This window comes from Onychostoma macrolepis, chromosome 08 (genome assembly GCF_012432095.1).
Source record: "Onychostoma macrolepis isolate SWU-2019 chromosome 08, ASM1243209v1, whole genome shotgun sequence".
Lineage (NCBI taxonomy): Eukaryota > Metazoa > Chordata > Actinopteri > Cypriniformes > Cyprinidae > Onychostoma > Onychostoma macrolepis.
In genome coordinates this window covers 26,134,794-26,162,499 of record NC_081162.1, presented here as the reverse complement: position 1 = coordinate 26,162,499, position 27,706 = coordinate 26,134,794, and the positions used below count along the sequence as shown (strand labels likewise).

Here is a 27,706-nt window from a genome sequence, read left to right as displayed (position 1 = left end):
GAATGAGCACTGTACGTCCGAACTGATTGCACTGTATTTTAATCATTTTCTATCCTTAACTGTTTTAAATTCATATTAAATCAATCATATAATTTTAAAAGTTTAAACACAAGGCTAAAGTAAGTACTGTGATGGTAAAGAGAATGTGGGCAAAGAAAGACAAGTGTGTTGGTTAATCAGTTGAAAGTAGGAGTTATTTTTGTTTGGTTTATGATGGTCAAAGTAAGTACGGGGTGAAGTAGTGGAATAGTTAGGTGTTTTGGAAGGTTTTTCCACAGTGCGGAAGAGTTTGAATAAAGCTTGAGAATGTTTGTTTTTAAATTCCTTGTTTTTATTGTTGTGATTATTATTTTTTAATGACTATTTGACTTCCTTTTATGTAAAGCACTTTGAATTACCACTGTGTATGAAATGTGCTATATAAATTAATTTGCCTTGCCTATTAATGCAGAATGATTAACAAAATAAATAAAATACCACACCTGGGTGCGAGTTAAAAGAACATTGCAGTCTGTTCAGTTCACATGCATGGCACACTTTCTCTGAACTCGTTTGGGCGAATATGATAGGCACAACGACTACTGGACAACCCAGGACAGAAATAAGTGGCAATAAAAATGAATATGGCAGATCCTCATGCGCTCGCCAGTACACACATCAAATAAAACACTCGCATGGGAACACAAACAACTTAAGTATATATCGGACGGTGTATTTAAAACATGCCGTGCTAGATACTCACCCTCAGTTCTTTGAGGCAGAAGGTCACGGCTGAATCCTCTCCAACCTCAAAATAGTCAAACTCATCTGGGTGCAGCATCAGCTCGGTGTTCATGCCTTTGATACAGTCTGATAACAAACAAACAAACAAACAAGATCTAATTAATGTAAGACCACAATGTTGAGCTTCTGAGTATACAGGAGCTCTGGGATACAGTAAGTCTAAATGCATGTAGGTTACATGCAGTTCTGAACATTTCCAGTTAATAGACTTTCAAAAAATGCATTGAATTATTAGGCATCATTTAATGAGAAACACAATAGTATGCTACCACATGACCTCATCATACTGTACATTTATTTCAGTGATTTTAAATTAGGTAATTTAAAAAAATATTATAATATTGTAATTTTTATTTAATTATAATTTTAAAGCAAATAAAAATATTTAAATGATTGTAATATTACAATAATATTAGAATGAGTTAAGAGAGTTATTAAACAAATGGATATTAAAAATCACAAAATTTATTCATGACACTGGAGATTCATGGTATATACTACAACAACAGTTAGAGTACTACATGCTAGTGAACTACTATAAAGACAGCAAAATTTTCCTTACTATTTTCTTCCTCACAAAAGGTCTTCAAGGTTACTTTAAAACAGGAAATGGAAAGAGTGACCTCTTCTTGTGAAACCGGGAAATGCACCACAATATCACCTAAAAGTCTGAAACAGAAACAAAAATGGCTTAAAGATAGCTTATAAATTGGACTATTCTACTAAAAATGAAAGGTCTCATTAACATTAGTTAAGGCATTAACTAACAATGAAAAATAAATGTGTTACGGTATTTATTTGTTACCATTAGTTGATAAAAATATAACTGTTCATTGTTAGTTCATATTAGATCAGTCCTTTAAATAATATTAACAGATACAACATTTGATTTTAATAACATTTTAATAAATGTTGAAATTAAAATTTCCCAAGATCAATACATTCTTTACAACTATTTTTCAACGAATAACTAATGTAATTAACTAATTTTAATAAATGGAACCTTATTGTAAAGTGTTACGAATGAGTTTAGAAACTAAAAGATTTTCTTAAAACCTAGTGAGCTGCATAGCATAAGCATGTGCATCAAAAAGCCTTGGATGCTCAAGACTATGATGCCCAAAAATGATGTCTAATCCGGCAGGTTTTGAGACACAGCCAATGACCTTATTTATGATGCAAACATTTAAAAAAAAAAAAAAAATACACAATTCTCCAAAGAGTGTCAGAAAAAGTAATGCTGAATTATATGTGCACTTACTTGGACTGGGCCATTAGCACATTTGGACAGAGGTGAGCTGGGAACACGGCCTGCAAAGCTTCGCATTCCTGATATCCCAAATTATAGGTCTTTGTTATTCCTAAAACATGTAAGTGCCAACATCTTGATTAGAACAAATGTGATAAATTGTGATGAATTACGAAATTATTTGTAGCATCTCATCGTCACTGAAGAGAGCCCAGTGAAGTGTGCTGTCACCCTGTGATTACATCCGCCAACACCAATCTGTTCCTCCCTCTGTCAATGCACTACCAGATTCAGTACATACTTCACATGCAAATGAACTAACCGTGTCTGCAGTGAAACTGAAATATCACCCTGCTGTTTGGGAAGTTGATGGATATCTCACATTTGTCCACACTGCGCTCTCTCCACGACGCACAGCGGAACAGGGGAAGCACGCACTGAAAATTATTAAAAAGCATAGGATAATTAGTAAATGCTGTACAATGAATGAATAATACTGATGGATATGAGTTAAGGCACTGGGTATTAATATTACTGGTTCAGTAATAATAATTTTTTTTTTATGTCTAGAAATCAGTCTTGTTTTCCAGTGCAAATGTCTAAATATTCATAAATCAGGATGCATTTACTTGAGAAACAAAATGACATACATTAAGATCCCTTTCTGAGAAATGGATCAAAATGAAGTTATTAGTTACTATAAACCAAAGACAAATATCTGCAGATATTCTTGAGACTTAAACGGGTTCAGAAAAAAATCTAATTAATTTAAAGCAACTTAGTTTACATGCCCTGTTGACAGATTTTTGTTTAGAGTTTAAACTCATTTAATTTTGTTAAATTTCTCAGAAAACAAGATTTCGTTTCTTTACTTGGCATGTTAAAGTAAATGTATTTTTGATTGAAGGCTGTTTAGATGTTTGTATTGGAAAACAATACAATATTCATATTTTGAAGTGCATGCAACATTTAATGCTCTGATTTACTGTAATACTTTTTTAAAGCTTTAATTTGTGGAGGACTGACTTTTTTAAGAACCTGCAGAAACTTTGAGTTATAAAGTCATCATCCAATCCGGCAAGACTTTATAAAATAAAAAAAAAACTGTGAATGTTTAGTACCTTTATGTTCAACTTGCATTTCACTGCTTCACAGTCTTTCTGAATGTCTGGATCAGGAACATATTGCTGGAAGAACAGAGGAGTGAAGCAGAAACAGGCATAAGCCGATTGAGATGAGTTTACTGTCCTTACAGCCAGCTATAGATGAGAGAGACAGAGAGACAGACAGAGAATTAGAAATGAGAGACAAATAAGATGGAATATAATTAACTAATGTTAACAAATGGAACTTTATTGTTAAGTGTTACCGATTATGTTTAGACAAAAATGAAAGATTAAGACTGAACACTAAAAGATTGTGCCCGAAAATGCTGTCATTTAATCAAAGGCAGCTCATTATATTTTAAGATATACCCAATGACTATTTATTATCCAAAATATAATCATATGCATATCATATCACACCTACCCCTTTCTCCAGTGGATCCAACCATATTTCATCACCAATTCTTGACAGAGCATGAACTGCTTTTCCAAAGACTAAACAGGGATATTTATTAAGAACAAAAACTAACTGAAGGCGATCAGTAAAGATTTATTTAGATAACATCGAGTAAAATTGTGTCCTACCTTTAATGCCATTGCCTTCAATGACACACTTCATTTTATTTTCCCTTGTTCAATATTTCCCAAAAATTCTAAAAGGAAACCTTTGAGAAAAGTGAATTTAGAGAATAAAAGCTATAAAACAGGTTGTTTGTTTGTTTGTTTGTTTTTACCTCAGCGCTAAAGAGCGGGAAAGAAGCGAGCGCGCGCCATCTAGTGTCCGACTAACAGAATAAGCGCGCACTCCTGTTCCCACTAACGTTAGTTTGTCAAAGTTAATTTAGGATTTTATTGGGTTTACAAGAATAGAATAGAATAGAATAGAATACACTGTGCATGACATTTAACGTATTCCTGACACAGTTCAAAATCGAATATGCTAACTTTTCCACAAGTTAAAATAAATTATACAATAAATACTGTATTGTATAGAACTGAAAGTAGTGGAAGTGTGCATAAATATTCACCGATACATTCAGATATGTAGGTATGTCCATAAATAAAAGCATTTGCAAAATTTAAATTTCAGAAGAATATTCATTTCAAAATATAGTATATATACACACATGTCGATAAATAAATTTAAAAAAAAATAAAAGTAAAAAGTTATTTATTAATTTGTCTTAGTGCGTTGTGCAAAAAAACAAAGTATAGGAACTGAATATATTGAGAGCAGCGGGCGACCGGAACGATTAAAGTGTAACACAGAAACACTCGTATGGTATTTGTAGATGTAAATATGAAAATCTCAGCTACTAAAAGTTTATCGTAGAGACATTTACACCTCCAAAAATACAAAATGTGTTCATATGGAAGTCGATTGATCCTCACTTAGTTGACCATGTATTTCGAGCAGTCCGAGTGTAAATTGTCTTATTCTTTGGAAAGTGGATTTTGCTGTAATGGCTTGTAATGATGACTGGCAGGTAGCAGGGCGCCGTAAAGGAGCTGCTAGAAGAGGAAAACCAGCTTCAAATCCCAAACTAGACTCACACCAGGTGTCTGACTGCAAACCGGACAAGCAGAAGATAATAAACGCCATGTGAGAGTTCATCTGACTGCTACTATCACACGTTACACGAGTGTCTGGGTCAAATCCAAGCAGACATGATGCATTATATATTCTTTTAAATACCCTGGAGTCTTAAGTAAATAGGAAAGTGCGTGAATTAAGTTAAGAATGTTCTTTACCTTCACAGGAATGAACTGAGAGGAGAAAACTTCTGGATGGAATGGAAAGGTGAAGTTGAATTACAGCTGTACCATCTATAAATGTGAAAATACAGTTTGTAATGACCACATTCCCATCTCCACCCTCAGATCTCCTCTCTGAGCATCTTCTTTCCAGTGCTTCTGGTTCCTCAGAGCAGAATAGAGATGTTGCTCTTCAGCACTGTGTGTGTTACGGTTTGGGTCACTTTGCTTCTTGTGTATCTGCCCGGTACCAGCTTGCAATGTTGTTACTGCTTCTAGAGACACTGCAGGTATGAACATCTCATTAACCATTTATATGAAATGATTTGTCGATTCACCATACCAATATTCTCTCCCCCCCTCAGATACCAGTGGGCAGCTGTTCTGTGTATGATCCTGTGTTTTCGGAGTCGGAGTGTGATGCCCTCAAAGAGCTGGGCTTCACAGTCTTGACTGAAAATGAGGTGCACACATCTACTGACATAAAAAGACATTTGTTCTGCTGTCCGGTTTTAAACATTATTTTCCATAACAGGAGGGAAAGCGAGCGGTTTATCAACCCACCCTGTTGTACCTGATGCATTGTGGGAAGGCTCTGTATAACAACCTGCTGTGGAAAAACTGGACGCCTCAGACGTTGCCAAATATGATTATCATTGGCAACAGTTTTCATGGCATTCAAGAGAGGTGGGCTCATTATACACACATTATAATTAATTATATTTAGTTAATAAAAATAAAACCCAAAATAAAAAATAAAAGATATCTTTAAAAATGACAAACACAACTAAATTGCTTAAACTTTTCAGATTAAAATGGAAACTGGCGCCGATAGCCTCATGGTTAATGCAGTGACCCGAGTTCAAATCCTGTCTAGTGGTCCTTTACCGATCCCTCTCATCTCTACTGTCCCGTCTGAATAAAAATATTTAAAAAGCCCATAAAATATAACTTTAAAAAAAAATGTAAAAGCAAATTTGATAGTAAACACTGAGACTGTAGGAGTGTTATTTTTATTTACTAGTATTTATGCAGTTGAAAAGGCAAAATTGTGTGTACGTTTTACCAACTTTGAGTCTTATTCATGACGACTGTTTAATTTTTTTTCTTAGGATGCTTCGGAGAGAGTTTGAGAGAGACTACAGCTTCCTTTCAAATGTATCCTTGACTTCTAACTTACATGCATGTTTATAAATTTTAACAACAAATGCAGAGAAAATACCTGATGTGTGACCCTGGACCACAAAACCAGTCTTAAGTGTCAATTTGTTAGGATCCGACAAAATTTGGCTGAGATACAACTATTTTAATATTTGGAATCTGAGGATGCATAAAATCAAAATATTGAGAAAATCGCCTTTAAAGTTGTCCAAATGAAGTTCTTAGCAATGCATATTACTAATAAAAAACGAAGTTGAGAAACATTTATGTAAGAAGTTGACAAAATATCTTCATGGAACACGATCTTTACTTAATATCCTAATGATTTTTGCCATAAAAGAAAAATCTATAATTTTGGCCCATACAATGTATTTTTGACTATTGCTACAAATATACCCCAGCGACTTAAGACTGGTTTTGTCACACGACACAATCACCTTGGGAAAAAAATAAATAAAAAAAGTCCTATTATGCAGTTACATTGCCATGTATGATAAAAATGTTATTTATTTTCTTGTTGAATATCTTGTTCTTTCGAGACTATTAATGTCACAGAAGTTGACCACATAGGTGTCATATTGTAAACGAGAGCTTTAGATTCTCACAGGTTTACACTTTTCCTCCACAAAGACTCATGGGCCTTGACCAAGTGTTGTTTTAGGTGGCAAGTGTGTGTGACGAGATGTCTCTGCCCTGCTCATCGCGATTCCTGGATGTGTTCAATGACACAGCGCTCATTCAGTTCCCTCTGGAAAATCTGAATAAGCTCCCAGAATGCATGTGGACTGATCCTTCAGAGCCACTGTACGAACACTGCCAAGATCTCGAGATCATCCAGAAAGAGAAAAGCAGCTGAAAATATTGCTGCTTTAAAAATGCCACATTATTTTTGTTATATTTGGCTAGTTTATTTCCAGTTTTTTGTTGTACACTTTATTCTGATAATAAAATATTTAGTTGTGTCTTTTTTAATCGGAGTCTTGTTTTCTTGGGACTTAAAGGTGAAGTGTTTCTTTTTTGTACAGCTGGTGTCAACATACAGAGTTGGAGAGAGTATGGAAGCCCGTTTCTGCCACAGGATTAAAAAAAATAATTTTTAAAAAAGCTAATTGCAAGATTTAAATGCTTGAGACGCTCAATTTTGAGTTGCAAGAAAAATCCAAAATTGTGATCTGAAGTTGCAATTATAATTTATATTTTTTAATTCTGTGGCAGAAAGAAATCTATACACTTTATTGGAAGCCAATAAAAAAAAAAAAAAAATTAAATTCAGAATTGTTAAATAAAATGTTTTTTCCCCCGTGGTGAAAACAAGCTTCCATAAAAAAAGATGGTGAAACTACAAAATGAAGAAAGCGGAGAGAAAATCAGTTATGCAAAGAAATTCAACTTTATTTAAATCAAACATTTTAATGATTTAAAAACTGTCTTCAAGACATTGTAATTTTTTGGCTTCATCATCTCTCTTGTGGTATTACAAGACACTGAATTGAGACGGTTGTACAGTCGAGTGTCAAACACTGGATCAATCCCATCATACTGCATCTCACTCACTCGGTCTCAACCTGCTTCTCAGAATCACATGACTCTTCCTTCACAACACACTCTTCTCCATTCACCACTGCTGATTCTGACTGTGCTTCATTTACGGATGTCATAATATTGCTTGATTTGGATTGGCTCTCAGTGGAGACACCATTAGTGATGTTTGACTGTTGTGCCTCCTCCTCACTTTTGTTTTTTGTGGCACAATCTCCATTATGCAGATGGGACTCGATCTGGCCGTTCATTTTAGAGTGGTCAGGTTTCTCAGAAGAGTCAGTTTCCGATGATTGACTTTCTGTCTGTTCCACATTCGCTGTGGTCTCCTCAGTATCCTCTCCATTACTGGTCTGCAGCTCTGAATCTTTGCTCTCATTGGTTGATTCAGAGTTCTCCAGTTTAGCTTTTCCGCCTCTTCTGCGGCTTTCCTCTCTTTCAGCTTCTCTTTGAACTCCATCATTCTTGTGCTTAAGCAACAATAACAGTGATTTATTTAGCTTTTTCCATTAAAAAAAAAAAAAAAAAAAAAAACACCATATACAGAATCAGAACATGAAAATTCCGCAGAAACTGAATGCAAATTTACAAAATTTTACATCTCCCCAGTGGGTGGTGTTTTTTGCTGTTGTTGTTGATTTATTTGTTTTGCTTTATGACCTTCAAAATGTTAATGGGAGTTTTTATTTAAATACAAATTTTTATGAAAACATTTTCCATTCCAAATTATGATCATCATAATGCAGAAATAAACATGTTAGTATTTGTTGTTCTGTCTTTAAATTATGCTTATTTAAATAAAAACTGCATTTATGAGAATTTAAAAAAATAAATAAATGTGAGATATAGAAATATATATAAACTGAAATAAAACAGTGTGTTTGTGCGCATGTGCATATATTGACATGTTTCTGAATTTCATAGTGGTTAGATCCTGAAAGTCTCTTACCTGTATGAAGTCTTCAGTATGCCATTGACCAGAGCGAGCTGCTCCAGCGTGGTGTCCTGAGAGGGAACCAAACCCTGAAACACAGCTCATGTTCAACAAAAACCTGCAAGTCTTTACATGTCGGCTCTATTACACAACAGTTTCAAGCTGTGCTTACCTCAGGCGGTGTATCACAAAGCTCCGCACCTCCCTGACGAATTGACCGTTCTACACGCACGGCCTGCTGGGTAATGTTCGTCAGGAAGTCAGCGCTGCATTTGGTTTGAGGATGATCTTCTCCATACTGTTACACCACATAAACACGCTTAGAACATGATCATTTATTCAAAGCAAAAATTCAACAAGAACACTGAAACGGACCTTGCTCTGGAAGATGCTGTGAGCTTCCTTTTCATGATTCATGCCTCCTCTGTAGTCTCCAGCCAAACACAGTCTCTGAGCCAGCAGATGGTGCCTGCCAAACAATCAAAAATTACCTCAAGCAACTTTAAACACAGGTAAAATTATTCGTTTAACCCTAATAAGCTGCCTCGGTGTCCAATTACGCAATCACCTTTAAGCTCACTTAAACTCAATTACACTTAAACTCCCTTAATGGGCAGCAACTAATTATATATTTTTTATTTAATATGCTTTAATTTTAAAATGATCCATTTGCAGACCGTTTATTTTTTTCTATTTTATCGTACATAACTGGTTGGGGTTTTGTTAATTGGGGTAATAACGTTCCAGAATTTTAACTTGTGGCAAATACAAAATGAGAATCTAGGAGAAATAAAATTAGAACAAAAAAGTCAAGTAAAACTTCTGGACGCATTACGGCTTTAGAATTAAATGCCATGAAAATAATGTCACAAACAAACTAACAAATAAATAGGCAACAAAGCATATAAAAATACGGCACTAAAGTCTCTAATTAGTTCTAAAAATTTTAATTAGATGGCAATCTTTTCTAACAATACCTTCCCAAAACTTGTGGCGAATAAAGTTATCCGTGCATTTGTTATCCCAAGGAAAAAAAAAAAAAAAGTATTTGTGGTTTTGAGTATTTTATATAACTTATTGTATGCAATTAAAATCATAAAAATAATGTTAAATATTGCATTAAAAGTCCATTTCTAATTAGAACGCACTATTTTCTATCAGTCTTTTCAGTATTATATATGAATTTTTTTAACTGACAATTCCTTTAATTTTTTTTTGCATTATCGGACTGTCTTATGCATTAAGGATATGTGATCCTGCCATTTATTTTGACCAAAATTGGTTTTTCCAAATAGAAGTGGATGTTGAGTGTGCATCCATTACGCTCAAGTTGTCTAGCAGTTCACTAGGGTTTGAAACAGAGCCATAGTGCTTGCAGTATCTGAGCAGGGGGGGGGGTTTAACGATACTATACATCTCCCTCCATTTTCTTTTTATGGTTAAAGCATCTGGTCTTACATCAGAGCTGTAGTCAGGTCTGTGTCTCCTCTGAAGGAGCTGTTGAGTTTCAGTGCGCTCTGTAGATACTGTAATGACTGCTCTCCCTGAAGAACCAATCCCAGAGAAGCCTGATGGAGAGAAGGAAAAAAATAAATAAAATAAAATGAGAAACATTATCATTCAAACCAATATTTCTATTTGGGATTAGTCATAGCTCGATGACACATGACGATGTTTACATCAATGACTGCAGTGTAAGGATGATCTGCTCCGTGAACCGTCAGCAGAAGAACTTTGGCACGATACAGGCAGCGCTGAGCCAGAGCAGTTTCGCCTCCAGCCAACAGATACACTGCCAACAACACCTGGAACAAAAAGAAATAAGTGCATCAGATAATGATCATCTCTGTGCATTTTAAAAAGTAGGTCTGTTTGGTTTTGTGAGAGCGTGACTCACGTATTGCTGAATGGTGTTGGGATGATCGAAACCCAGAACCCTTTCGCTGATGACCACAACCCTCAGCTGCACGCTTCGAGCCTACAAGAGACGAGAGAGACATTGAGTTAGGATTAATTTGATGCATGGTTTTTTTCTGAAACATTTTATTTGGACATTTAATGCTTTTTTGTTTCAGAAAACATTCAAAAGTAACGTTTCCATCCCCTTAATGTTTTCTTTAAGAGTCACAAAAAAAAAAAAAAAAAAAATGGCTTAAACATTTTGAAAATCGTTCTTAGCTGACAAAAAACAACTCTAGAGGAGAATTTTGCTAAATACAGTAGTCAACATTTGTAGTGGATCAAAAAGTTAATCAAAGTTGTCCTATAAGATAACACAATTTGGTTTTAGGACAACTTTGATGAAAGGTTTTGATCCACTTCAAATGTTGACTACTGTATGTTTTATATTATACATTAAATAATGAGGACAACAGGTTAAATCGAAATACAATTAATGTATGTTTGAATAAAAACCAAGTCATTACAGTTACTGGTTAAATGTTTATTTTTCAACAGCAAATTAATAAAGCATTAAAAATGACAAAACATGCCTTTTTACAAACAGTTTTTATTTGATTGTTTATTAAATCAATTTGATTAATTTATTATTAAGTAAACTTCATTTTTGGTGTAGGTTTCAGTTTTTGGCAAAATTTGATTTTGGTTTCTGTTTCAGTTTTAAATTTTTTTAAAAACTTCTGCATCACTATAAATTGCATCTTAAAAAGGTGGTTGAGCAAAATAAGTTTATTTATAAACTTTATATAAAATATATTTATTTTAAAATGTATAGTTTGTCCATCATTTCTATGATTTAAAAAAAAAAAAATTTAAAAATAAGAAGTTTCCAAGAAATAAAAACTTGCTCGTTTAACTAAAGCTTACTTGAATGTGAGCTGGCTGTGCCTTAATTTAACCTAAATTGTTCTATTATACAACAAGCTTTCTTTTGAGCCTCTGGGCAGCAAGACACACCATAGATAGTGCACACAGACACACCTCAGCAGGATGACCCTGTACATAGGCCACTTTTGCCAGCTGACTAAGACAACGGCAGGCTTCAGGGTGAAGATCATCACACACGCGACCGAAGAGGTACGTCGCTTCTTTCAGCTGCTCGTACGCCTGCTCCAGTAACCCTACAGAGGGAACAGGGTCAGGCGAGGCAGTTCACACATGACTCAGTTACTGCACACTGGGCCGTGAATACCTTTCTGAAGACTGTTCTGAGCCGCCTTGAACATCCGCGTGGCGTCGGTGGTTGTTGTGGTTATGTGCTTGACGACAGGCAGGATGTTGAGCACGTCATCAGGAGAGATTGGAGCTTTGTTACGGTTGTCAAGAATGTATTCTCTGAGACGGAGCTGTGGGACATTCACAAACAGACCAATGAGAAAGACTTTCTCTATGACATAGGCAGGAATGTCACAGCACCAGTGTTGGGCTAGTTACTCAAAGAATGCAATATATTACTCATTACTAGTTACTCCTTTCAAAAGTAATATTGTTACTTTAATTGCTGTTGCCAGAAAGTAATAAGTAGTTACACTACAAGTTACATTACTTTTCCTTCACGCCCCACAGAAGTTGTAACAGTTTATCTTCCACATAAAATTCTTCTAGAATGTTACTAACAACATATTTCTGCCTCATTTGACCAAAATCCACATCGGATCGCAGTCAGAAGTTATTACAAACACTCAATAGTGATTGATAGTGACATTCAAGAAGAAGTCTTTGTAGAAGTTGTATTCATCTCATTAATTGTCATGTGTAGCTAGAAATTTTTCTGTTACCCATATGCGATTAAATTATGCATTTAATCAAAATCACATGAGTTTGTAAGAAACTGTTAAATTTTCCAAAAATATTTTAAATTATATTAATATAAGGTACCACATGCTGATCAGAGGGATGTAATTCCAGAGTAGAGTAAAGTAAAGCCACAACAGATCTTTTTTTCCACCTGACAAAATCAATATAATGCAATATTTGTATCTGCTGAATGTAAGCTCTTCCATATTCCAAGCTTGCCTGCTGCACTGGGGACATCACTTGCGTGTGCAAGTCATGAAAATTATGAAAATAAATCTAGGAATTATCTGATTGTTAGACTTTAAATCAGCGGGGTTGAGGCATCAAAAGTAACTATGTAACTAAGCTGTTTTATGGAAAGTAACTAATATTATTACTGAAATCTTAGTTACACTACTAGTTACTGCAAAAAGTAATATTACAGTAACTAAATTACTAGTAACTAGTTAATGCACAACACTGCACAGCACAGACACCCTACAAGATAGCAACAAAGATCTTCACAAATGCACTTCTTTATAGCTGGTATCAAAGGGATTTCTGACCCTTCTTGCACACCAAAGGTGAATTTATTTGAACAAAAACAGTAAATATTGCATAATATTATTGCTATTTAAAGTAACTATTTTCTATTTGATTACACTTTAAAATGTAATTTATTCCTGTGATGAAAAGCTGTATTTTCAGCATCATTACTCCAGTCTTCAGTGTCACATGATCCTTCAGAAATCATTCTAATATGCTGATCTGCCGTGAAAAACTTTTCTGATTATTATCAATGTTGAAAACGAAAAATTTAATGTCCCACTTTGCACAAAAAGCATGCAAGAATCTTTGACGAATAGAAAATTCAAAAGAACAATTTATTTAAAATAGAAATCTTGTAACAAATGTCTTTACTGTCACTTTTGATGAATCTGTCTTAAAGAAAAGTATTGATTCCTTACAACAAAAAAAAAAAACCTTGCTGACTCCTTATCAAACATGCTTTTTCAATATATTTTGTTAAAGGATGTGATATTTTGCTGAGATGTAATATTAAAATTATTATCGTTAATATTTCATCTTATTTGTATAATTGGTGCTTTTCATTCCTAGTTACATGTACTAAAATAAGTCTGTACATTTGTTCTTTGTTGATAAATAGTTTTCTTGACACCTTGGCAATAAAATAGGAAAAATTTTAAACTAATTTTACTACATATGTCTTGCTTTGTGTTTCTAACTTGTTTAAGCTTAAACCTTAGAGATTAACCTACTAGCCTAGCATACACTACAAGCAAAATTCTCATGCAGAAATAGTAATATTGTAGTCTTTCAAATTTAGCCATTGTTTGGTTCAACGCAATACCTGAATGCCAGTCTTCAAGCACATCTCTCTCAACAAGGAGATCTTCTGGAGTCCGTACTGCTCTACTAGATGGTCCACATTTGACCTGTAAAAAAAGATGGCTTTATGAAGACAGAACGACAGGGCGTACGAGACATGTAAGGGTTAAAACCTTTGGAGTGGATGATCTTCGCTCACCCTAGTCCTTCTTTAAGTCTATATGTTTCTTGAGCATCTTGACCGATCAGACTCCACAGTTCATTCCCGCTGAGTGCGGTCCATGCCATGCTGTCTGCAGCCCCGCCCCCTCCACGGCCACGCCTCCTGGAGCGCTTCTTCGACTCCTCCCCAGTTGATGCAGAACTGAAGTGGGGAACCAATAAGCAGCAGAGGAAGTGACTTGCTGCTGCAGACAGGTTAGTTGTTTCCACTCCCTGAGCAACACAAAAGACAGTTTCATTTTTTTGAATTAACAAATCTTTTAACTAAAAATAATATCTTTACAGATTGATTCGGTGAAAAGAAATACCTGAATGTAGCCACTGAAGAACCGCTGTGCACATCGCACTACAATCTCTGCAAACGCCAACCTCTGAGAAAGACAGTAAGATATGATTAAGATGCTTCTTGAACTTAATCTAACAATACAATATAATGGATTTTAAAAGCCTTTACCATGATGTGTCTCAGTTGATGTTTGAGATCTGATTGGCTGATGGACAAGATCAGGTGACCTAGATAGCGGAGGTTTATGCCTTTCTGATGGAGGGCTTGTCGTAAAGAAGCACCATCCATGGGTATGTCAGTGCCGTGAATGCAGTCATTCATCTGAAAGTAAACATTAGTTTGATCAAAATACAGTTTTTAAAAATAAAAAAAGTGAAATATCACTACTATTTTAGATAACTCTTATGTTTATTCCTGTGATCAAAGCTGAAATTTCAGCATCATTACTCCAGTCTTCAGTGTCACATGATCCTTCAGAAATCATTCTAAAATGCTGATTTGATGCTCAACGTTAAAAACAGTTGTGCTGCTTCATTTTTTTGGAAACTGATACATTTTATTTTATTTTTCAGGAATCTTTGATGAACAGAAAGTTTAAAACAGCAGCATTCATTTGAAAAATATTAAAAAAATATTGTAGCATTATAATCGGCTATACTCTTACTTCTGATCAATTCAATGCGTCTTTGCTGAATTTATTTTTTTGGCCAAATGGAAGGTGTATAAAAAAAAACTCACAAAATCTGGGATCCGGTCGTTTATGATAAACGATGCTGCTTCTTTCAATAACTTCTTCTGTAGCTCCACAGCGTCACTGTCTGAGCTGGGAAACTGCACACCTACTCGAAGAGACAGAAACAATATTTAAGGTCTCAAATAAAATTGCAAATTATGGAAATTCTTGTTTAGCTTTAAAGAAACTAAACGATGATTTCTGCTGAAGACAGACATGATATTAGTTCTGCTCTGAAATCTAGCGAGCTGCCTACATTGACAGCATCTTAAGGCTTAAGAAAGGTTTCAGCCTAAATCTAAGGCAGCATCTTATGTACCCTACACAGGAGAAAAAGTAAAAAATAAAAATAAAGAAGTCATGCGTTGACAGTGAAATAACTTCCATTCAAGATGTTGAACATGGATTATAAATATATTTAATTCAATACTAAAAGAAAAGAAAAAAAAAAAGTTCAGTTCAGTTCCATTAAATAACCCAATATTATATGCATTTCTTCTCATAAGCATAGCAACACGTCAAATCTCCCATGTTCTTCATATGAGACCATGGACAACAAGGGTCAATTTTTCAAAATTGAGATGTATACATCATCTGAAAGCGGAATAAACAAGCTTTCAATTGATGCATTGTTGGCCGAGACAGCTATTTGAAAATCTGGAATCTGAGGATGCAAAAAAATAAAATAAAGATAGAGAAAAATCGCCTTTAAAGTTGTCCAAATGAAGTTCTTAGCCATGCATATTACGGATCAAAAATTAAGTTTTGATATTTATGGTAGGAAATTTACAAAATATCTTCATGGAACATGATCTTTATTTAATATTCTAATGATTTTTGGCATGAAAGAAAAGTTGATCATTTTGTCCCATACAATGTATTGACTATTGCTACAAATATACCTGTGCAACTTAAGACTGGTTGCTGAACAGAGCTTCTTTGCAGCTTGTTTTAATGCATATTGTGTTAATTTGAGTATGAGCTTTTCCTGACCTGGGGAGTAGACATTAGGGATGAAACGCATCTCAAAGATGATGTCACTGATGGATCCGACATCTTTGCAAGCTTTTCTGACTGCGTCTATGTTAAGAGAATCAGCTGACAACACACAAATAAAGACATACGATTATTCCTGTAAAACAGATGCATCTCAGACACACAGTCCCACGACAGAATGTGAACACTTGCTTTTGTTCTCACCAGATTTCATACACTCTTCCACCCCTTCGTTCTCCTCCATGTGAGTCTTCACTCGCTGCGAGAACTGAGCATGTCTGAAACAGAGACAAATCGTGTTCATGTACACAGATTAACAAACAGAAAATCTCTGGTTTGTAGATTTAGATGTAATGCGTCAAAGTTAAAGGATGTTTAAAGGTGCTGCTTTTTGGATGCTTTTATATAGGCCTAAGTGGTCCCTAATACTGTATCTGAAGTCTGTTTCCCGAAATTCAGCCTTGGTGCAGAATTTAAGCCACTATGAGCCAGTCCCACAATGAGCTTTCCTTAGGACGTGCCATTTCTGTGTCTGTAGCTTTAAGGACGATATAGGCGGGGCAAGGTGGAGGGTGGGGGTGTGGCCTTAACCAGTTTGCGCTACCATGCGCTAATGTTGACAGTGGATGTATCGCAATGGCTGTAGACACGCAGTCCTTCAAGCTTTTCAGTTTGACCCAGAATCTGATCCGGATGGAGAAGCCCCGGATGAAGAAGTTGCAACTCAGCGGCTACAGCAGGACGTCTCCGAATGGTTAGTTTAAAATATTGTGTCTGGATACGGTACTTTAGTTAGTTTGTTTATGTATGCGGTTACAGTTATCATGTAGCTAATGCTAGCCATAGGCTCGGATGAAGGAACTTAAAAAAAAAAAACTTCGGTGTTCATTTGTACATCCAAACACTGAGCAACTATCATGCTTCGCTCGTTTGCAAGCCATGATGTCTCTCGAGGAAAAAAAAAAAAATATATATATATACACACACACGGTAGTAGCTCATTTTCTCATGGGCGGGCAAAGCAGAGAAAGGGGAGGTAACCTTTCCCCGTATGACGACATAAAGGGAAGATTCCAGATTGGGCATTTCATTTTCTCAAAGGCGAAGCAGAAGACCCAGGGCTCGGTTTACACCTATCACCATTTCTAGCCACTGGGGGACCATAGGCAGGCTAGGGGAACTCATTAATGTTAAAAAAATCTCAAAGTGAAATAAATACATGAGTTTGAGTGGCTTTCTGTGTGCGTGTTTGATTCATGCACTAATATTTGTTGCTTGTTCATGATGCATTATGCACTGCTGCAATTTAAATACAAATATTTCTCATGCATAATTTAGATTTTTAGCACAAAAACTAATCCACTGTCAATGCGGAGTGATATTTAGTTTTATTTTGTTTGAGTACCTCCGCAAAGCAACAATGGCCCAACCAAAGGTGTGAATCTGCCATCAGTTTAATCGACCAATGGAAGGACTTGGGAAACATAAAACTGTGTTGAATCGTCTGCTGCAATTAATATACAAATAATGTTGATACATTTGATATACAAATTTGTTACATTTTTAGTAATTGTTATTTTTTATTAGTTTATTTTATTATTTAGGTTCAGTCTCCATTTCAGTTTGTTTTTATTTATTTCAAGTTAGTAAATTTCGTGCTTCGAAATTAGAAATGTTTGAAAATTTTTCCATCTAATGTTCCCATTTCATTTCAGTTAAAAAAAAAAAAGTTTTAGTTAACAATAACACTGCTAGAACAACAATTGGCATCTTGTTGTATCATTCTTACAAACCAACACTGGCTCAACCAATGGCGTGGATTTGGGGGCAAGGCTATCTGTGTGATAAACCAATTAAATCATTTGAGAAGCCTGTCAAAACTCACTTGTGTTGAATGAACGCCTTCACTAGCTCCGGCCGTAACCGACACAAAACGTGAGGGTACCGTCTGGGAAAACTCCCTTCTTCCGTTACTGCTCCTTCATCTTCTACATGGAAGTTGGCATCAGCTGGCATAGTACGATACACATCCAGCAGGTAATACCGACCATCGGCCCCCAGAATCCCTTGGGCATCTACAGAGGTGAAGAGGGGCAGCTGATGCCCGGTCGGCCCCAGAACCACATGTCTTTGCAGAGAAAGAGCCTTTGCGGACTGAGCCAGCAGCTCTAGGAGTTTCCGTCTCGATGGATTTTCCAGCGGCCCTGCGCTGTAGCCATATAAAAGGCCATTGGGAATCTCAGCCTGCTCGGGGCCCTGAATACCCGGGGCCAGGCCCTGCGCAGACAGTCGGACGCCACGGTAGTCGGCCAGCGCAGTGGGGATGGTGTGCAGGTTTTGGAGGTCTCCTTCCAGGTCGCTGTAAGCCTGAACGCATCGCAGCTCGTGGCGCTGAGCGGCTCTGTGACTCCGCTCTCCTCCCAGCCAATGGTCTCTGTGTGCCGGCATACTCATGAACACGCCACCGCATAAGAACGCTGGGTCCTCGTGAGAAGCGTTGACCGAGTCGACAAAACCATCGATTACCTTCTCTGCTGCCTGAGCAACAGCCCACACAAAAGCACTGTTCACCTGCAAGAACAAGTAATGAGAAGTAAGCAGTGTAAACCATCAAAACCATGGTTTTTCATGCAATGTAAGGAAAGGAACAATCTCTCCTTCACCATGACAAATACCAAGACACAAGAGAGAGAAAACCTTTCTACTCTTATCCCATATTTCCCTATCCTTAAGAGAACAATTACAAAGTACATCATAATATAAAGCATGTCTTTCTATCTTGCTAATATTAATGTAACTTGTTTAATTTCATTTTTAAATAAATTGATATTGTTTTCATTTCTACTGTCTTTTTTTTGGGGGGGGAGGGGGTCCCCATGCTGTTTACCTGCATGAACAGAAAAAAAAAATAAAATAAGTGGTGTAAAAGCTACTTGGACACTATGGATTTCCATGCAGTGCAATAATATAAAATATAATAAAGTAAAATGCAATGAAATGAATAAGCGTTAAAATAAAATATTATTAAGTACAATTAAATAAAAAAATAAATATAAAATATATTTAGTGTTGGCAATTTAATGAATTGTTGAATCAGCTTTGAATCATTAAACTGAACCATGTGAACAAACTAATTCACTAAACGAAACTGGTCTTTTGAGTTGATCATGCTTACAGTATAAGTAGACAAACAGCGATGTAGATGCTTGCTGAAAAAATTAATAAAAAAAAGAAAAATAGCAAACTTGTGAGAAAATCTACACTGAGAACAGCTGAACTACTGTCACACTACTGATGAATGTAGTAGAGTTAAACTGTACTGTTGAAGTGTTTAGATGTGTCTGTGTGGTCTGTTTAGTTTGTGTTTACTTAATTATACTTACAAAATAATCACTTCAAGTTAGACAAATGAAATGGGGGGGGGGGGGGAATAAAATAAAATTCTGAATGGTGACACTCAGAGATAAAAACTCATAAATTAATACAGTATGTTTTGTTTTAGAAGGATAAGAGATGGTTTAGTCTGTAGTAATAATAAATAATGAGCTTTATATTGAAACAGCAGAAGTCTGTGGATATCTCGGCAAACGTGTGCTCAGACCTGCAGTAATGCTCGGTCCCTCTGAAGTCTCTCCTCCAGACTCCTCTGAGGAAGATCTCTGGCTGCTTGAAGTTCCTTATTCCAGTCAGCAGCCTAAAATACAAAAGCAGAACATTTGAATGACATTGACACACGCAGACAGGCAGGTAAACAATGTGACAGACCAATGTGAACAGACAGGTACAGAGATTTTTTTCTTTGAAAAGCAAGTCAAAAAGTACATTTTGGCCATTTAATTTATGCAATGGTGAAATTGTAAAAATACATGGGGAAGGAAAAAAAAAAAAAAGTGCTCTGTATTTGGCCAAGCGTTTCATTTTATTCAGCTTCAGCCAAGAATTTTCATTTCAGTGCATCCCTAAACATTTTATTATATTACTTTCATTACTACAGTTTTTTTAGTGTTGATATTGATGCATTTCTATGCTTCATTATTTATTACACAGTCATGTCAATAAAGAGATCTGCATTTGAGCACTGACAGGTGTTTACCTGTACATTGAGATCCTGGTCCAGACCCAGCCGGCCTCTGAAGCTGGGTTTGTGTGAATGAAGGGAGGAGACTCCCAGCCAGCTGAGTGTGCGGTACGGAGTGGACAGCGTCTCCTCAGCCGGCAGTGACGGCCTGAATGAACAGAGACGCTCAATCAGCTATACTGACAAACATGTGAGAGAGGTGTGTGAGGTGAGTGTGTGTGTGTGTGGGAGGGTCACCTGTGACGCAGTGAGCTCAGGTTGTGTTTGAACTGTGGGCTGATGTGGGACAGCAGGTCGGTCAGACAGTGGCACACTGGAGTCGACTGAGCAGGACGAGGGTCAAACACTTCGAGGGTCGACCTGTAACACAAAATACAGCTCGGTTTTTGAAAACATTTATTCATTGTCCATTCATTTTTGATTTTTTATTCACTTGGTTTTTGAAAAAAAAAAAAAAAAAATTTAATGTGAATTTAATGCCACAAACAGCCTGTTACTTCAAAAATTACATTTTTTGGTGAATCTCATGAAAACAACCCCATAAGTGAAGTAAAAGAGAAAAAAAAGAAAAGAGTAATATTTAGTACAAATAATATGCTATGCATTTTCCCTTTTTACATTTTATAACATGCGTGTTAAAATTGGACTTTTCTTAATGCAAAATTTAGTATATTGTGTAATATCTACTACATTTAAGAAATCATATGTGAAACAGTATACAAAATGCAATGATCAACATTTCAGATATTAGTAAGCTACATTGTCACATGACCTTAATTAATCTTTAAAAAAGCAAAATAACCTTTTTTTTTTCCCCCAGTTGTGTACACACTAAGTTTTAATAGTGCAATTAAATAGTGAGTCAAGGAACAGATTTTCAAAACTATTTCCAGTTCATTTGTCACAATGGAAAAGGCAGAAATACCACGAGTGGTATGAGTGTAAGTGGTTCTGAATTTAGCAATACAGAAAGTCTTACCTGTTTATGTAAAATCCACGTGGGCAGGAAGTGATGTCACACTGCTTGCCCTCCAGAGTGTGGACACTAATGTACATGAAATCACCTTGCAGCTTCCGGAAACCAGGGGGAGGGTTCCAACAGCTGAGTGACAGGTCCAGCAGGTAACTGGGAGCCTTTAGGAGAAGCAGTTTCAGATTGAAAAACAAAGCCAAATGCCTGAGGGTTTATTTGTGTGTATTTGACATACTTCGCTGTGTGTGTTGGTGGGCAGCAGGATCGTCAAAGGAGGAAGTTCTGAAACTCCAGGCAGAATGTAGGCAGGAGGGGGCGGGACTTCAGCAGACTGCTCTGTCTTACTATTGGCTCGTTTGTTCTTTGACGAGTGCAGAGTCGGTGGGGCTTCTAATACACACAAACACAATCAGACAGTCTCACTGCCATCGGCTTAAAAATAATAATGCATTTTAAATTTAGAAGCAATACTGAATAAGAGCACTTATGATAGCATTTGTGCACAAAGACGGAAGGTTTTCAAGATGCTGGATCAGTGTTGTTACTGTTAAACTATTAAAGAGTTCTCAGTCATTTAAATAAAGCAGATGAAAAACTTACACTTAACTTAAACTTACATTTAAAAACCTTAAATATAAAATTAGAAATGTTGTCTTGGCTACTAAGTGCAATGGCTTTAATACAAAATTACTCAAATTAAAACAGAAATAAAAGTTAAATAGAAACATGACAAAAGCAAGTGACAATGATTATTAAAACAAACCAAAATTTAAAAAAAACAAATAGTATACAAATAAAGAAATAATATTCCTATGCAAAGCATGCTGGGAACTGGAAATCCACTGGCCATACTACTGAAATTTGAGCTACAATATTAAGTTGATATAATGATCATAATTATATCAACAGAACTCCTTGGAGTGCATTTCTTACCGGCCGTTTGGGTGAGTGTGTTCAGTACAGCCGGAGATCGGCCCTCCATCAAGGCGTCTTGGGGTCTGACAGCTTTCAGCATCTCCTGCACACGTGCCAGATGAGCCTGTGCCGATCGAGGGGAGTACGGCTCTATAACACACACGAGAACACTTCATGATACCAAAATCAGGCTTTTTCCATAGCTCTATTGATCTGCTGAATTTCGAGGCGTCTCATCTTGTAAAACCATGATTTATCCAGTGAGCAATAACGTCTATTCTATCATTTATTTTCCCACACTGCTCATAATGAGTACCATGTGACTCACTTGGCTCAGAGAAAGGATTCATTAGTTTGCCATCAAACGATTTGCAGTGAAATCAAGAAGTTGCAAAACCAGTATAGCAAAAAACCCACTGAACCCTTTGGAAATTAATTATCGCTAAAACCAGTTTAAACTGGTTGCTGTATTTTGGAACATGGTGGCTGGTTTCTAGCTGGTTCAAGTTGGTTCACAAACCTAACCTGGCTAGTTTGTGGACCACCTTTTAAATCGCAACAAACCACTCACCAGCTGGTCAGTCTCACTTCAGGCGGTCAAACTGGTTTTGAATCTGGGGAAGTGATGGACTATCAGCTGAAGGGGAGAACATCTTGGGCCAGCAATAAACCACATGGTTCCCACACCTTCTAAGCACACTTTCTAGTGAATTTCCAGTGGTTTGAGATCACTGGATGAGCTAGAATCTAAATATTGGATCAGTGGTGTTCATTTTTATTGTAAATTACAAGTAAAACTATTAAAAATGTTTCTTGGTAACTGAAAAAATTTATATAAAATAAAATTATATGAAGAACTTAAACTTTCGCCTTGGCAGTTAAAAAGTAAAACTGAAATAAAAATGAATTAAATTTTTAAAAAGCAAAAAAAAAAAAGAATACAAAGTTGACAGGCTTAAAAATGCTTTTTTTGTGCACTCACAAATGCACAAAAGTAAACTTCCCAAATGGAAGGTCTTTCCGTTTACCTTCCACAAGACGGAGAGTGACTCCAGCTTTGAAGCCCTTGACGTCCTGGAGCTCCGTCATGGGGTCGAGGGTCACACCTGAAAGGGCCAGAGCGACAGATGAGCGCGGTGCCACCTCCTCTCGGCCCAGAAGGGTCACGATGGCATCCTGGACCAGCCAGAATCCATGAACCTGCAGCGCAAACATTATCAGCATAAAAGACACAATCCTAGCATTAATGGATGATATGTGCTTTGCATCTTTTGATGTTTTGTTGACAGACATATTTGAAAATATTTGCTTTGCTGATCAACACAAATCAGACTACTAAATGTGAGATACACTTGATTTGTGGATGTTAATTGGACTAAAGCTCACCTGCAGCTCGAAGGCTTCGACACCCGCACCCTGAATCTTCACTGGAAATGATCCATCATCGTCTTTTTTGCTTCCAGTAGCTTTTTTCCCATTGGCTGAACAGGAGACATCTGCAGAGTGAAGGAGGTCAAATAAGAGCTCAAAAATGTGCTTCAAGCCAAAACAGGAGTTACATAAGAGAGTTAGGAAATCTGTCCAAATGTTGAAAGAAATGGAGGAAAAGGTGGTTTTCCATCAACACAATAGCACCATGGTACTACCATGTTTTTTTAGACATGCTGTCCTGGCAACACAATGTTTTAAAGATATGTACAAAAAAAAATAATAATAAAACTTAACTTCTGTCACAGTACAAAAAAAAAAAAAACAACTTTAGTTTTACTAAAAACTAACTAAAATAAATAATTTTTAAACAATTTTAAAAGCATTAGTTTCTTTTCTCTCTCCTTGTTTTTATCTTTTCCTCTTGTTTTAAGTATTTTGAAGTTTGAGTAAACAATTTTTTTGGGGCGCACCAATAAGGTAGGAAAAGTTTAATTAAATAAATTAAAATACAATAAAATATTAAAAGACTTTATATTAGATATTTATATATTAGTCTGCAAAACTAATTTTAAGCATTTAAGGCTTTAGAGTTTATAGGTTAATGAGAAACAAATTCAGTCACGCGTGTCCAAATGTTTGACCAGTAGTGTATATCAGAGCACCACAGTTTTAATATCGCCCAAAATACTATTACAAAGCGTCAGATGGATGTGTTTGAAATCACATTAAACCTCACAGAGGTTTTCATCTGACATCCATTAGAGCCACAGATCTGCGTCTCTCTTGTTGGATTTGTAGGCAAGTCTAAGATCACTAATAACAGCAAGACTCGGCTTGATACGGCATGAGCTTGTCCAGACATCTTCCAAACTTCCCCTGGCTAATGAGAGCGGAGAACAGGCACTGGATGAGTGGCTATTACTAGCACCAATACACCACACTCCCTCACTGACGGCAGATACGTCTTCTGAGACTCGCTGGACATTAGCAAGAAAAACTCAAACATCAAACAAAAAAAAACAGCTTTCAGGATGAGATGCATCATCGCTCTTCAGCACAAAGACTATTGTTCATGAGTCACGTGTACTTCATAGGTCACAGTAAATATAAAATGTAATCTTTTGTAAAGCCACTTTTCATGTACGGTTAAGAAGAAATGCATTTAATGATAGTAAAATGTGTTAAATGGAACTGGGTGTGCTTTTTTTACCATTATCCACAAATGAAAAAAATATTTAATAAACAAAAGACAGTGTGGTTGGGGCATGTGCAGAATTTTATGAATGATGGGTATTTCGATTCAGCGGAAATCTGTGGAACTGCTGAAGTCTGTCAATTGATTTTAAGATAACTAGCCATTTACAGCAGATGCTTAAACGGTTAACCTGGAATAAACTGAGGTGGAATATCATGATCAAGTGCATGAAAGATTTCTACAGAACTGGAAATATTGTCATAAATATAGGCCTGTACCACACCCTGTATTTGTTTACTAAACTTTTAGCTAGTGTGACTGATCTTTCAGCTACATTTTTTTACTGTAATGTAGAAAAATAATTTATAACATTTAACAATATTTTCAAAACTTTAGTAAATATAAGAAATTGTGGTCATGATTGTCCTGAAAATAGTGTCGCAATTCAAAAAAAATAAATAAAAATAATTCGCAATGGGGCTTCCTTTCTTCCCTCATTATACAAATGTGAAAATTAAATCAAGCTTAGTTTATTAATTCATAAGGCACATTTCAAAACAGCAAAAGTTGCAACCAGAGTGCTGCACAGAGATATTAAAACAGAATTAACACACTGGATCAAGTACATAAATCCATTAATTTAATTTCAATGTTTATTCGATATTTAATCATAGTATTTGTACTGTCAAAATAAATCCTAAATGAATCAAATTACTGTAATGTGGAAAAATAAGATGTCTAACAAATATATAATAAATTTATATGCATCATTTAAAAAAAAAAAAATTCTTAATGGTCCTAAAATAATCTTGCATAATGCATTTGTACATAAGTTTCTATTTTCATAAAAAGTTATAAATAGTAAATTGTGCATGCAGTTATCCTGAAAAAAAAAAAAAAAAAAAAATTAAAACGAATGGTACTCTTCAGCTCGAATACATTATTTGATTTGCTTTTTTTTTTAACTAAAAAATAAAGCACAGAAAATGTGAACTGCATTCCAATCTATTCTCAAAACAGATCAATCCATGCAGAACTACAGCCTTTCAGTTTCCACCAAGCGGTGATCTGAAAAGTTTAGGGCACGAGCGTTGACTATCACCAGAAAAGTGGTTTAAGTTGCAAATAAATTTCCAGCGAGAGCCTCGAGACGGACGCGAGCATGACAAGCTAAAATGATGGGGACATGCGTTTGCCTCGAGAGTAACACGCTGGAATGTCTGCGAGTCTGGCCTGAAGCCATGAGGAATCTCACAGATCTGCCTCCTCAGTTTAACACGTGTGTTCGGAAGCGCAGGAAAGAACCACAGAAGCGAATCAGTAGACAGACGAATACACCAGGAGGTCAAAGGTGAAGTTTGCTATTTGTTTTGCAGAGAGAGAGAGAAAGCTTCATTCTAAAGTGCAGCACCATAAACATAACCCCAGCTTCATGTGTTTGTGTGTTTTAATGCACATAATGCACGCACGAGCTCAGCTACACACTGTGTGCATCAAACTTTTCACACAAATACCAAAAGAAAGCTTGATCCAAAGCAACGAGAAAACATCAGGAAGAAGTTGTGAGAAAGAGGGAGGAGACTGGAATGAATCAGAGCAATTCAACTCTTACCCATAGCTCTCTTCTCTCCGTTTGCTTTCTTCGCCGTGTCCCTCATTTCTGCTCTGGTTTTGTCTCTCTGTGGCCGCTGCTTTTCTCTTTGATTCGGGACGCAGTGTGCTCAGACTGAGAGCTGTCAGGTGTGTCTGATCAAACACGTCTTTTTAGTTTGTCATTCCTTTCCCTCATTGGCCGGCCACTCCCTCCAGCGCTGGGAGAGCTCTCTCTCTCTCTCTCTCTCTCCACAGCAGGCATGTTTGGCTGGGCGTGACACTTCACTCCATTTTGTGAGAGATCAGTGATCGTTACCCTCCCCCCTCTGTCTTCCCTCAAGGCAGGGAGGGATCCTGCGCGATCACACACACACACACACACACACAAAGTGAATCTCACCAACCATATAAAATGCATACAGCACAAAATGAACATATAAATGCATTAAATAACATTATATACAAAATACAAACAACTTTAAGCCAGTATGACTTTTTGTGATGTAAAGCTATTTTCATTGCCATTAAGTGCATTTAACCTCTCATGCAATGCATGCATATCAGGGTTATTATCATTAACTAAAAATATATAAATATATATATATATATAAATTGTTACCTGAAATAAAGCCTAAATAAAATAAAATATGCATAATGCCACAAGTGTTGCAACTAGCTGAAATAAATTTGTTGAAACACTAAAATTATTAATTGGAAATAAATAAAAACTAAAATGGCCTAAAAATAAACCTAAAATGCAAGTTAAAAAATGTAAAAATTAAAATAAAATAAATATTACAATTTAGAAATGTTGCCTTAGCAACTAATTGAAAGAAGTTTAGGTTAAAGCAATCAAATTATTAACTGGAAATAAATAAAAACTAAAATGGACCTCAAAATAAATGTAATAAGTAACTTAATTAAAATAAGTAAATTAAAATCAAATGAAATAAATATTAAAACTGCCTTGGCAATTTACTTAAAAATGTTTTGATTGGAACACAAAAATGATTAAATAAATAAAAACCAAAATGGATGTAAAAAATAAACCTAAAAAGTAACCTAAAAGTAAAAAAAAAAAATGAAAACTTAAAAAAAAAAAATAATAAAAATAAAAAAATACATTTATATTAAAACTTAGAAACTGAAAAGAAGTCTAGGAATTTTTTTATGGATTTTCATATAATTGAAAATGAAATGAAATATTAATATTAAAACATTGCCTTTCCAACTAACTAAATAAAAAACTAAATGGACCTAAAAATAAATTAAAAAAATACTCCAGAAATTTTTTTAAAAACTATAGAGAAGTATATAAATACTACTACAATAACACTATTGCCACCCCCACCCCCACCCCCATTTCAAAATAAATAAGTCAGGTTATGAAAATAACATCACAATGCAAAATAATCTTAATGCTCCCAAAAATAGGCATTTGTATACTGCAAAAAATATTTTATGAATTCATTTCTATTTTTACAGGGAAAATCATCACTGCAATGCAGAAAAATAAAACATACCATGTATTAAATATACTTAAACAAAAATGAGATTTCAGCAATTAAAACATTAGAGCATTTCTGCTTATGAATTGACATGTCAATGCAAAAATATCTTAATGGTCCTGAAAATGGGCTTCATTGAAGAAAAAAAGAAAGTAAAAGCAGTA

General features: G+C 35.7%; 3 protein-coding genes across 6 annotated transcripts in view; 1 reads left to right on the top strand and 2 right to left on the bottom strand.

The window, feature by feature from the left end:
* The window catches only part of rad9b (RAD9 checkpoint clamp component B), a 62,126-nt gene extending 58,223 nt beyond the window's left edge, over positions 1-3,903 (bottom strand). For 3 of the 4 annotated variants that reach the window (XM_058784752.1, XM_058784753.1, XM_058784751.1), the window contains exons 1-7: positions 3,724-3,903; positions 3,563-3,633; positions 3,154-3,291; positions 2,355-2,469; positions 2,045-2,144; positions 1,346-1,452; positions 743-849 (exon numbers count right to left, since the gene is read on the bottom strand). In XM_058784752.1, coding sequence (XP_058640735.1) covers positions 743-849; positions 1,346-1,452; positions 2,045-2,144; positions 2,355-2,469; positions 3,154-3,291; positions 3,563-3,633; positions 3,724-3,757 — 672 coding nt within the window. In that variant the 5' untranslated portion in view covers positions 3,758-3,903. The remainder of the gene's footprint in view (positions 1-742; positions 850-1,345; positions 1,453-2,044; positions 2,145-2,354; positions 2,470-3,153; positions 3,292-3,562; positions 3,634-3,723) is intronic. The other variant, XM_058784754.1, reaches the window with a different exon arrangement.
* Positions 3,904-4,378: 475 nt separating this feature from the next.
* srrd (SRR1 domain containing) lies at positions 4,379-7,043 on the top strand. The gene is made up of 7 exons (XM_058784756.1): positions 4,379-4,741; positions 4,899-4,939; positions 5,020-5,183; positions 5,259-5,357; positions 5,429-5,580; positions 6,006-6,051; positions 6,716-7,043. The coding sequence occupies exons 1-7, from the start codon at positions 4,602-4,604 to the stop codon at positions 6,908-6,910; spliced, it is 837 nt and encodes a 278-aa protein (XP_058640739.1). The 5' UTR covers positions 4,379-4,601; the 3' UTR covers positions 6,911-7,043.
* Positions 7,044-7,425: 382 nt separating this feature from the next.
* On the bottom strand, positions 7,426-26,211 carry si:ch211-166a6.5 (clustered mitochondria protein homolog). Its single transcript, XM_058784747.1, is given in 27 exon segments — positions 7,426-7,997; positions 8,000-8,063; positions 8,543-8,616; positions 8,700-8,825; positions 8,903-8,996; positions 9,986-10,095; positions 10,207-10,332; positions 10,425-10,505; positions 11,468-11,607; positions 11,679-11,832; positions 13,635-13,719; positions 13,812-14,047; positions 14,143-14,205; positions 14,289-14,441; positions 14,859-14,959; positions 15,847-15,951; positions 16,054-16,127; positions 17,735-18,420; positions 19,451-19,543; positions 19,943-20,075; positions 20,165-20,287; positions 20,907-21,061; positions 21,136-21,290; positions 21,834-21,965; positions 22,844-23,015; positions 23,202-23,311; positions 26,054-26,211. Coding segments are annotated over 27 exon segments (3,984 nt in total). The 5' UTR covers positions 26,100-26,211; the 3' UTR covers positions 7,426-7,604.
* Between the last annotated feature and the right edge of the window lie 1,495 nt (positions 26,212-27,706).

Bases quoted from the DNA above. Each gene is read 5' to 3' on its own strand.
- srrd (XM_058784756.1), top strand. From the start codon at position 4,602: ATGGCTTGTAATGATGACTGGCAGGTAGCAGGGCGCCGTAAAGGAGCT. The intron at 4,742-4,898 runs GTGAGAGTTCAT...TTACCTTCACAG, and splicing joins CAGAAGATAATAAACGCCAT to GAATGAACTGAGAGGAGAAA. The intron at 6,052-6,715 runs GTATCCTTGACT...GTGTTGTTTTAG, and splicing joins ACTACAGCTTCCTTTCAAAT to GTGGCAAGTGTGTGTGACGA.